The 12,218-nt window shown below is 37.2% G+C and overlaps 2 protein-coding genes across 2 annotated transcripts; both read left to right on the top strand.

Annotated features, from left to right (window-relative positions):
- Window positions 1-1,897: 1,897 nt before the first annotated feature.
- Window positions 1,898-4,559, top strand: MELLADRAFT_70910 (uncharacterized protein; the record flags this gene model as incomplete). The annotated part of the gene is made up of 6 exons (XM_007405701.1): window positions 1,898-2,483; window positions 2,595-3,075; window positions 3,163-3,231; window positions 3,319-4,124; window positions 4,220-4,363; window positions 4,457-4,559. 6 exons carry the CDS (start codon window positions 2,072-2,074, stop codon window positions 4,471-4,473), a joined length of 1,929 nt encoding a protein of 642 aa, XP_007405763.1.
- Window positions 4,560-8,956: 4,397 nt separating this feature from the next.
- MELLADRAFT_46948 (uncharacterized protein) lies at window positions 8,957-11,023 on the top strand (the record flags this gene model as incomplete). Its single annotated transcript, XM_007405702.1, has 3 exons — window positions 8,957-10,043; window positions 10,203-10,347; window positions 10,455-11,023. The coding sequence occupies 3 exons, from the start codon at window positions 8,981-8,983 to the stop codon at window positions 10,588-10,590; spliced, it is 1,344 nt and encodes a 447-aa protein (XP_007405764.1).
- Between the last annotated feature and the right edge of the window lie 1,195 nt (window positions 11,024-12,218).

The following is a 12,218-nucleotide window of genomic DNA, read 5'->3' as shown; positions in this document are numbered from 1 at the left end:
CCATACAATCTTTCTATGTCACAGCCAATTCTCTTGACAGTTCTCAGCTCATTTCATGTGCCATTCTTCCAATGGAAACTGCTCGACATGTTGGGGCTTTGGTGTAGAGCTACCAATTGTTCATTGTCAACTTACTCACATTAATTGCACAATACAGTCATATTTTTTGTCAAAATTCAATTTCAAGTCATACCAATCCAATCTGTTTTGCACCACCAGGTGCAGATAGTTTCAGTCAAGAATCAGCACACAAGGGCTGTGTCCACAATCCGGATGCAATTGGAAATTTCAACAAGTGTTACATAATACTGTAAAGTGAGACCACACAACTACAACTGTCCAAAAGAAGTTGCATCTCAGTAGGAGGAGCATATACTTGATGAAATGATGAAAGGATGGCATTTTTAGGTGATCCCTCTAGATGCCTTTGTTCAATATGCCTGACTCAATTGTAATGATGAATTTTGGGGATAAAGGTTTGGTGTACTACTTTAGGTCTTTTCTGTTGCCTTGTTTGGATTATTTTCTCACTGATCATCAACTTCATTATCATCTGTCTTAATTTCATCAATCTGCTTTTCCATGTATCTGGCTGACATTGCTTTATCTGTTCACAAAGCCGCTTGTATCAAAATCTTTCCTTGGCTTGTTATGGATAGAACTTGTTGAAGTCATGTATCAAGGAATCTGTTAAGGTCTGATTCCTTTCCTGGTATTTGAAAAGTTGAAAATTGCAAGTCCCGTTGAGATGGATTTAAGTCTCTTGGGATATCTGATATCATGTTAATTTGTTTCATGGTAGTCAATCAAACATCATGACATTCACAAAGTAAGGTGATATGAGTGGCTGATCATCATTGCCCACCTGTCATGTTTTCAAACGTATGCTTTGCTATGATATACCCTGCTCACCCTAGTAATACAAGGCAAGAGACCAATAACCATTCTGATTATCATCATGAAATGCCATTCATCCAGACCCTGACTTCATCTCATTCCATATCACCAACCTGACAATATGCGTAACAGGTTTTTCTGAAAAGCCCTGGCTCTATACGCGTGTGATCCTGAAAGAGTATCTATCGTTTCTAGATCTCTATGCATTGGGTACAAGTTGGGAATCGATGAAAAGTTTGAACCAGGAGGATGAATACGGGTTTATTTCGATTGTGAGATCTCTTAACTTCATTCGACATTCGTCATCCGATGTGTCAGATATGATATGTTGTATCTTGATGCTCGAAACCGAAAAGCTTCAAACTGCCTGCTGCCTAGACTTGTATTAAGCCATATCTAAGCCAAGACTCAAACCCATAGATATTATCGTTCGTCCACTCACCAGTTTCCTTGATCGGAGTCTGGCCTAGTCTGGCTAATTAGGTAGATTACATATTCCAATTTAAGAAACTTCCAACTGTGACTTATAAAGGATTTAGAATTGGTCTATGTCTCTCAGAAATGGTAAAAAGTTCAAAGGACAAAAGATTAACTTGAATCGGAATTGTAGTTATAAACTTCAAAAGATCAAGATTATACAACATGCACAAATCTTTCCGTCTTTGATTTCAGGCCCCCTTCCCCCTCTTCCAAAAACAAAATTAAACCTTACTTTTTCGGTCTATAAAGAAAATAAATAGAGAAGAAATCTTACAGAAAGTTTGAATCTATGCAAAAAGATAATGTGTTTAAAAAATTCATTAACCGATTGAAATAAATTGTCAATGGGTTAAAACTTTCATCAAGTTTAAGTTTTGACTCGGAAAGACGAGAAAACAGTCAAAGAAAGCATCAATTAATTCTCTCGAATCAATCCAAAAAAGATTCATCTAAATTAAATACCTCATAAGTTTCTTTTCCTGAACAGATTAGTAAACGTTTAATCATCATATATGTAGTACCATTCTTGGAGGTTCATGATCTCTATATAAACAAATCTTAGGATAAAATTTCTTTACCTATCTTTTTAAATTCACTTTAATTCAATATCTCGACTTTTTCTGATTGAGAATTTCTTATCACATCTTTTTCATTATCGTTATTTGAATCATTTAGATCGAAGTGAGATCTTACTATGTCTTACAAACATCATGTCAAGAATCCTGATCTAGACCTCGAAGACTTAACACCCCTGACCCCAAACTCATCACAATTCATCACAACACCCACCCAAAACATTCCAAGAACCGAGAAGCACAAAAATGGTAATAATAGTAATAATAGTAGTCCAACTCGACTTAACCATCACACGAACGGATCACCTAACCCTAAACTGTCATCAAGTTTACGTCCCCAAAGTGTTTTGAGTGTTGCATCATATAATCAAAATGGATTCAAGACTAATAAATCCAAGGCTGATTTGAAAAGAGGGATCATTGTGGATTCTAGGTTTACTAGGTTAAAGTCTTGGATGGTTAATGAAGGTGGTAGGAAGATCTTTACTTGGACTTGGATTTTCGTTCATCTTTTTGCATTCACACTTGCTTGTAAGTCGTGATTTGGTTTCCTTAATCCCTTCCAACACGTTTCCCCCCAAAAAAAGTATCTTGACTAAAAAATATCCTCTGATGTGATTCTAATCGATTTGATTTGATAAGTTTTAAATTTTCAACTCAAAGATAATCTTACAAACGCTCGTTCAACTTTTCATATAACTTATCCCATCGCAAGATCATCAGCTTTAATCCTACACTTAGACGTAGCTTTCATCTTACTACCAATCTGTCGAAACTTCATCACATTCTTAAGACGTTCGATCTTAAACTCAGTGATCCCATTTGAAAATAACATTACCTTTCATAAATTCACTGGAATCTCTTTATCAATCTTTAGTTTGATTCACATTATTTCACATTTAATTAACTTTGGATTTTTAGCTAAATCTACTCAAACTGGTATCATTGGTTTCTTTGCGGTTAATTTCTTAACCGGACCTGGTGCTACTGGTTGGATTATGTCTTTGGCTTTAGGTTTAATTACTTTGTTTTCTAGAGAAAGTGTTAGAAGATTAAACTTTGAAAGGTTTTGGTATTCTCATCATCTTTTTATTGTATTCTTTATGGCTTGGCAATTACATGGGTAATCTTTGGATTTTCTTTCTTTTCTTTAAATTCTCTTGGTTGAAAAGGTTTAAATTTTGATTTTTTTTTTGGCTTTGATACGTAGGATGTTTTGTATGATTCAACCTGATAGACCTCCTTATTGTTCATATGGTCAAATCGGTGTATTTTGGAAGTAAGTGAATCCCAAAAATATCTTCATCTCATCAAACCAAAAATAATCCTAAAAAGAAAAATTCTCATTGTTTTTTTATTTGAAAAGGTATTGGTTAGCAGGAGGGTTTGCATTTATATTAGAAAGAACCTTACGAGAAATCAGATCGAATCATAAAACATATATTTCAAAAGTCATTCAACATCCATCTAGAGTATGTGAAGTTCAAATCAAAAAAGAAAAAACTATCACCAGGCCCGGTCAATACATTTATTTAAAATGTCCTGAAGTTTCTTTTTGGCAATGGCATCCATTCACCTTAACTTCTGCACCTGAAGAAGATTATATTTCAGTTCATATACGCTGTGTAGGTGATTTTACTAACCAGTTTGCTTTTGCACTTGGTTGTCGGTTTCCCAATCTTAATGAATCGTCCAAAGATGAAGCTAGTCATCATCATCAAATCAAACCTACTACTAATAATAATCCTCATCGAATCTTACCTAGAGTGATGATAGATGGACCATTTGGATCAGCATCAGAAGATGTATTCAAGTTCGAAGCTGTAATCTTATGTGGTGGAGGAATTGGTGTAACACCATTTGCATCAGTTTTAAAATCGATTTGGTATAAATTAAACTTGACTCAATTCGAAAGAGAAAAACAAACACGATTACAAAAAGTTTATTTTTTTTGGGTTTGTAGAGATTTCGAATCATGTGAATGGTTTGGATCTTTACTTGAAGCTATTGAAGAACAAGACTTGGAAGGAAGAGTCGAACTTCATACTTATATTACTCAAAAATTAAAACCTGATGATGTGAATCATATCATTATGTCTGGGGTCGATAGAAGTCGTGATGTGATCACTCAACTCAAATCTCCTACTCATTATGGTCGTCCGAATTGGGATCGTTAGCGTTTTCTGATCTTTCTTTCTTGATATGATAAAAGAATTCTTTAGACTGATTTCTTTATGATTTGAATGATGATGATGATGATGGTTTAGGAGTGTTTAATTCTGTTCGAGAACGTCATCCAGCTACAGATGTAGGTGTCTTCTTTTGTGGACCACCTTCATTGGGACATCAATTACATCTTCAATGTAATAAATGGACTGGAGGTGAAGATGGTGATACTCGATTCTTTTGGGGTGAGTCAAGTGGTTTCTTTGAGTTATTGCAAGACTCAAACTGATTTTGAATTCTGATACATTTGTACCAAATTGATGATGTGAATACGATAGGTAAAGAGAACTTTTAATAGTTTCTTAAAGTGTTTGAATGTATTTTTTGTTGTTGTTTGGAGTGGTTCAAGTTGAAATAAATAAAATAAAATAAATAAAAACTTGAGAAACGAGAAATGAGAAATGGTTCTTTATGAAAGTTGAGAAGGTTGAGTTACAGTTGCCTCTGAAATAACTCATAAACCCAATAACCCATGCTCTAGCTTAACCCATGGGTTTTCGGGTCCATATTTTTTATCGGCGAGATCAAAAACCCATGACTCTACTATTTCCCTTAACCCATACTTTTTTTTGAGAACCAGAGACAAAAAACCCATACTTCACCCCAAGAAAAAAAAATTAATACTGCACAGGAGACTCCTGAGACACACCTTCAAAGCTTTTCATAGCCATTTGACTCCATCCATTCCACACAAATCATCAAAGCTCAACACAATTCATCACAGATTCAACTATTCTACCCAAAAACATGCTTCCTAATGACCTATCAACTTTTTATGTCTCAAACATTGAAGAAGGATATGCCAGATTGTAAACTGAGAATAAATCAGAAATTGAATATTGTTCATAAAAAGAACATGATGTCTTTGTCCGAACTCTTAAATCCTACCAATGAGCATGTGAGTGGCCTTGAGACCTAGACTCCGGAGGAGATTTTTGAAGCTATTGAACAATGCAACCACGTCACAGATATTCCGGCTCCAGAGCACTCTGAAGTTGAGGCACCACCAACATATTTACCTCGGATTACAAAATCCGAGGTATCCTCGGATGCAAAACCTCGGACAGAAGCTTCCCGAGGTTTTGATCCGAGGTAATTCTCAGGGCAAAAAAATACCTCGGGCGAAAACCTCGGACAAGGTCTGTCCGAGGATTTGCCTCCGATGATGCCTCGGATTTCTCAACCCGAGGCATCTATGCTGGCAGTGAGGTGCCTGCTCAGCCAGTGTATTCTGCTTTACTCAAATCTGCAGAAGTTGTCACAGATTACCTCAGACACAATGATTCTGGCAAAACTAAAGCTTGTGGGGGGGCTCTGAATCAAGCCCTGTGGGCCTTTAGTGCAGCACACTCCAAATCACTGGTACAGCCTACCATTTTGCCTTTCCTCTTTCAATCCTCTTGGATACATATGCAATGAAAGCGCTCAGCAATCTCACCTCAACTTTCTGAAACAATTCTCTGCAATAACCCATGAATTTGCTTGTATGGGTTATTGCAGAGAATCTTGCTAGCCCATACTCTATAAAAACCCATACCTTTTGGGGTCCATGAGAGCACCCGCACTCGTTTGTGGTACGTTTCGGTAACTTTTGTGGTACCGACCTGTACGGTAAGTCAAAATTTACTAATTATGTACAATTATCACACTCGTGTCCAGTATCTGCCATGTATCATTAGTTACTTCACATATACTGTACAAAACCCACAGTGGTGAAAAGTTTGTAAATTTGTAAACACAGAAGTAAGACTAGTAAATTTTGCGATTCAGAATGCCAGAAAGCACATTTTTCTCAAGACACCTCAAAAGAACAAGAGAATTTTTCAGGGAGGAGCTCACACAGTGGAGTCAAGATTCAAGTTCAGATGATAATTCAGATCAAGACAATGAAAATGAACGACCAAAGAAAAAAATGGTACATAGGGATAGAGAAGCAGCAGATGCCCAACTTTTTGCCGACTACCTCTCCCCAAACCCAGCATATGACGAAGAGACTTTTCAACGAAGATTTCGAATGCCACGTGATATGTTTGTTGATATTTGCACTAAGCTAGTTCAGCATGATAGATACTGGGAATAAAGACGTGTGAGGTTTCAATTTTTTTTATCTTTCCAATATTCAAGTTTAAATATTCAAGTTTTTGATTAGGATTGCACGGGACGATTAGGCCTTTCAACAGAGCAGAAGGTCACTTCAGCTCTCCGCCAGCTTGCTTATGGTATACCTGCTGATGCTACAGACGAGTATCTGAAGTTGGGTGAAAGTACAGCTCTCAAAGCTTTGAAAAAGTTCTGCTCAGCAATAATTGAAATTTATGGCCCTGAATTTTTGAGACCTCCAACAAAGGAAGAGTTGGAAACCATCACGAAGGAATACGAGATACGAGGTTTCCCTGGTTGTAAAGGATCTATAGATGGGATGCATTGGTCTTGGAAAAACTGTCCATCTGCATGGGCAGGACGGTATCAAGGAAAAGAAAAATCACCGAGTATAGTACTTGAAGCTGTTGCTTCAGAAAGCTGCAGGATTTGGCATGCTTATTTTGGAGCACCCGGCTCTTTGAATGATATTAATATACTTAATCAAAGTCCTTTATTTGACAGATTTCTTGCTGGTATTTATATCTCTGTTCTTGAATATAAAGTGAGAGTGATATTGACATCAATTCCTTTCATGATTACACAGGTACAGATGACAATATTCATTTTACTGTGAATGGAAATGAATATAAGCGCGGATATTACCTGGCAGATGGGATCTACCCCTCATGGCCGGTGCTTGTCAAATCAATTCGACATCCTGGCGATGATGCAACTGCTTACTTTGCCCTCAGACAAGAATCTGCTAGGAAAGATATCGAAAGAACATTTGGTATTCTTCAAGCTCGGTGGGAAATAATCAAACAGCCTGGTCGGCTATGGAAGATGTGTGATATCAGGAAAGTTATGTATTGTTGTATTGTGCTACACAACATGGTGGTTGAAGCAAGGCTCGAGAAAGACCCTATTGTTTTCGACTACGACAGCAGTTCACAGGTGGTTCCCAACGTCCGAGATCCACGTCTCGCCCCATCACTTACAACTTTCATCGAGGCATCTCAAGAACTTCATGATAGCGAGATTCACTTAAGATTGACCCGCGATCTGATCACAGCAGGATGGATGAAAAGAGGAGGGTTATGAATCATATTCATAAACCTATTGGTAAATGATTTTCACAAGTCTCACAAGTCTCTTTGATACTCTGTCAATTGTGTTAACATGTATGCAATTACTGCCTTGCCTCTAGCTTCTGAGTTATGCGTCGTGTTGATCTCAATGTCCGAAGCATTCAGGAAGGCAGTTTGCACACACATTGACACAACCTTCAAAGCAACAAATAGACTAGGCTTGAAATCATTCGGTAAAGAAAAAAAAGGAGAAAGTCTTAATACATGTTGTAAGCGAATTCATAGTTGTGATGATAGATCTAGTGAAGGAATTCAAAAGTGAGATATCTATTTGTTGAGAATTTGAAATAGAAAAAGCTTCATCAACCCGCATGAAGAGAATTAAGAAAAAGAAGAGCCAGCTTACCTATCAAGCATCAGAGCCTTCAGCTTCCATCTTCTCGTATTTGAGAAGGATTTGAGCCTTCATCCTCCTCAAAGCTTTTCTAGCCACCTCGCTTTTGATGGTACTTTCATCTCGTTCTAGAATTTCAATCTCTTTTGCCATCATCTCAGGACCCATCATTTCTTGGGTAAGTCGATTTGCTTCTTCCATAGCAGATACTCTTCTTGAGTTGATATCACGTTCTTCTGCTTTGATTTCGGCTAATGTATCTTTCTCAATAGCCTCTTCACGCTTAGCCTCACTCAATCGCATTCGTTTTGATTTTTTCTTTCCTAAAGGTCGAACCGGACTAGAAGGGCGTTCGGAATCGTTTGGTGGTGCTGAACTACTGATAGCCACCGCTGAGGAGGGAGGAAATGGAGCTGGTTCTGGTACAATCCACTTCGGTTCCGATCGTAAAACTTCCCACGCGAGTTCGCTCTTGAACTCGCGTTTCTTGCTATCCTCCGAAGTATACAACACTTTCGCATCTCGCATGATATCAAGGAGATTACTACCGCTTCGGGGAGCTCGTTCGATTTTAGCGTAGCAACTAGAAAACTTAAGTGTGGAGGTTCGGAGAGAGTTCCAGCTTCAAGAAACAACAATGAGCCATTGTATACGACTTAGTAGACAACATACTCAACTCACCAGGTTTGGACTTGCTCCCAATCACGTTGATGGAGGTCAATCTTTGAGTTGAAGTGATTCGCAACCTTCTTGAAGAACATCTCAGAGGATCGATTAGTTCCTATCTCCGGTTCGGAAGAGACATGTATCCAAGACATGGCCAATTGCTGCTCTTCTTTTGGTGTCCAGTTCGGAGCGCGTGGCTTGCGAGATTTTGATTCTTTGGGTTCCATCGGTCAGATTGTGGTGTGTATGAATATTGTTGAGTGAGATGGAAGTTGATTCGAGTCGGAAAGCTACCGGACCCGAGTAGTTACTTGAGATAAAGTACGAGGTAGGCTATGATTATATTTACTTCTGTCTTACTTCAAATCAACCTTAAAATTATGTACCGCGGGTCTACTTTGCTCCCGGTGTGGAATAAGCCCCGCGGTTGCAGTAAATTTACACTTACCGCACTCGATTTGCCGCACGAGTGCGGATGCTCTGAAAAGGTATGGGTTATCTCAGAGATGACTGTACACAGACTGTGAGATTAGTCACTTCGATCCACTCAGTTCGATTGTTACTTTTGATCGATGTCATTTCTTCAGCATTCACTCAGATTCTCCTCATCTCATTCAACCATTCAACCATTCAAACCTCATCACAAACCATTTCATCATCATCACATTCATCAAGTAGAACATCAACAAACCTATCAAATTCCAAAAAATGGAAAACTCAAAATCAACTTAACATCTTCAAACTTAATAGGAACATCTCAATCACGTGGAGAAAGACCTTATCAAGAAGATCGAATCTCAATTTCAAGTATTAAAATCAAACTAGAAGAAATCAAACAAACGATTAAAACGTTGGGAACCGAAGCTGAGCTTTTGAAAAGATTAAAACCAAGTACCGTAGAAGAATTTAAACCGATTGAACAAACTTTATGTATTGGATTGTTTGATGGACATGGAGGATCAGATTCATCTGAATATTTGAAATCTAATTTAAACCAGATCATCGAAAGTTGTGATCCGATTGAAATTCCAAATGTCATACGAAACTATAGATCATTAGGAGGATACTTTAAAAGGTTTAGAGGTGGTTATTTAGAAGGATTAGGTGAAAAGATGTATTCAATCCAAACTCCATCAAAATCAAAATCAAAATCAGAAACCCAAACCGAAACCGAATCCAAAACATTAAGAATCAATTCACCCGACATCGAATTAGGTGAAAGATTAACTCTAGCATTCTTAAAAGCAGATCAACACTTAATCACCTCGACCCCAAAATCAGGATCAGTAGGAACGATCGTCTTACTAAACCCATTACCAACCAATCCAACCAGTCCAATCTATCCATTCTATTCATCACCATTACTCTTATTAACAATTGCACATGTAGGTGATACAATAGCTTTACTTTGTGAATCGATCACCGGAAAAGTTGTGCCGATTACCGAAACTCATCATCCTGAATCTAGAGTGGAATCTGAAAGATTAAGAAGGATCGGAACAGGTTTGATTACTGATAGTTTTGGGGAATCTAGATGGGGTGGCACTTTGGCTAATACTAGAGGGTTAGGTGATTCTAGATTTAAGAAATTAGGCGTCACGGGTGAACCTGATATTGTTAAAAAATTATTAAAAGGTAAGAAATCTTTCCCCTTCCAAAAAAAACACCCTTTTTTTAAAATTTAATTGATCTTTCATGGGTCTTTTAAAAAAATCTTGAATCTGATCAATATTTTTTTTCTTTTTGTTATTGTTTCGAAATTTGATCGATTCAATTTTCGGGTGATGTATAAAGGTGATCAATGGTCATTTATGGTCATCGTATCAGATGGTGTTTCAGAAGTGATGTCAAATCAAGAAATCATTGATTTATGTCGTACTGAAACCAATCCGACCAAAGCAGCTGAATCGATCATTGATTTTGCTGAAAAACTTGGAGGGTAAATTCTTAATCTCCTATTTGATTTCTTTCTTTTTTTGTTTGTAAAAATAGAAACTCATCCTTTTTTTCTTTTTCTTTTCTCTTTTTTGGGTTTCTTTTTTATAGTCGTGATAATATGACAGCTATTATTGTTCCATTTGCTGGATGGGGTAAAGTGGGAGGAATCGATTTAACAGCTAATAGACGTCAGTTTAGATTAAAACAAGTTTCCAATCAATCTGGTCGTCAGCGTAGGATGTAAATTTTAAATCAATCCATCATTCTCTTTATAATTTATTTAAACTTTAAATCATCTTGATTTCTTTTCATTGTTGTGATTAATTTGGTTTTTCATGAAGAGGTTTTTTTTGCTTTGACTTGGTATGTTTAGAAAAGGTTTTGAATTTTTTGGTTTGCTTTGTGTTTGTTTGTTAGAAATAGATTGTACATAAATATATTTATTTAAATTTGTGGAAAGTTTGGGTTCATTAGTAAGAATATTTGTAAATCGAATCATGATGAGGATAATTTCTAAATATACTTTGTATAGAATGTATGAATAGATTCAATTTGTAAAATCTTAACATCATCTAATCATCTTCATAAATCATTTTTTTTCAAACAATCTTTTTTTCTTTGCAAACTTTAAATGATGTTTTTCTTGATGAAATCTATCATTATAATTTTAACTCCTTTTTTTAGGACTTTTAGCTGATTCTTTCTGATCAAATTTATCTTTGGAAATCATCATCATCATCATAAGATAATTCAGTACATACAGATCTACTATCTTCTCTAGGTCTCATTCATAACAAGTATGGTTTTTTGAAAATCACACTTATTCCTTTAACATTTTTTTCCCAACTTTTATTCAATAGCCGTGTTCAAACCAAACCCGGTTGCACAAAAACCCGGTACACCCGGTTGACTTTTTGGCTGGAAGCTGTCAAGAGCTGTCACTAGATACACAAAGTTACCACCAAAAACGCAACTGGGTGTACTGGGTTTTTGAGTCAACCGGGTTTGGTTTGAACACGGCTAATTATATCTTTTTATTTAATGGCATTTTTTTAATGAACTCAAGGAACTTGCGAGATGCTTATTGGCTTAAGATTAATCATCATCTTTTGGTATAGAGAGCCGTGAGGAGTTCAAGAAGGTGAGCCTACTTGTTTTTTTCTGAGATTTTTCTTAGTACTTGATATGGTCAAAATCAAGACTCACTTTTGGTCATGAGTGACTGTGCAGATCAGGACTCGGCATGCTCAGTTTGGGGAAGCCGTTGATATTCCAATTCATTCCCGCCGGTATAGGTTGAAAAACGAGGGAATTTGACATGTAAGTTTGATTCATTCCCGTCTTGAGGGCATCCACACCGATGATATCCCAGCTGGAGCATTTAAGGGTCCTAAGAGCACCCACTATCATGAGGGTGATCTATTGTAAATTTTGTGTTCCCGAGTGCGAAATTTGATCATGCGTGTTTTACCAAAGACGGTAACCGCATGAAATCCACTATTGGATGATTTACTGTCTGCTTTACCTGGTTCCTACCATACAGCTGTTCTGCAAATTTGTGTCATACCCAAAAATTTTCAAAAAATAAAAATCGACGCCACCAGCTAAATACAGCCTATACAGGGCTGTACTTATGTCCAGTGTGTGTAGAGCAGTAGCATGTAACATACGGACACTCCCAAGCCAAACCACAGTCCAACCGTTCCCAGTCCATCATCGGCCTCGCAAACAGCACCACAACCACATCCCGTTTTCGACAACTCGTCACTGTACGTCCCTCAATTACGTCTTTGTCTACAGTAAGTGTTTTTCATCCTCCCTCTCATATATAGGGCCTGACTCTGAATCGTGATGAAGCAGACATGCGTGTAA

This window comes from Melampsora larici-populina (genome assembly GCF_000204055.1).
Source record: "Melampsora larici-populina 98AG31 unplaced genomic scaffold MELLAscaffold_4, whole genome shotgun sequence".
Classification (NCBI taxonomy): domain Eukaryota; kingdom Fungi; phylum Basidiomycota; class Pucciniomycetes; order Pucciniales; family Melampsoraceae; genus Melampsora; species Melampsora laricis-populina.
The sequence above is the reverse complement of the archived record's forward strand: the minus strand, read 5'-3'. Positions and strand labels throughout refer to the sequence as shown.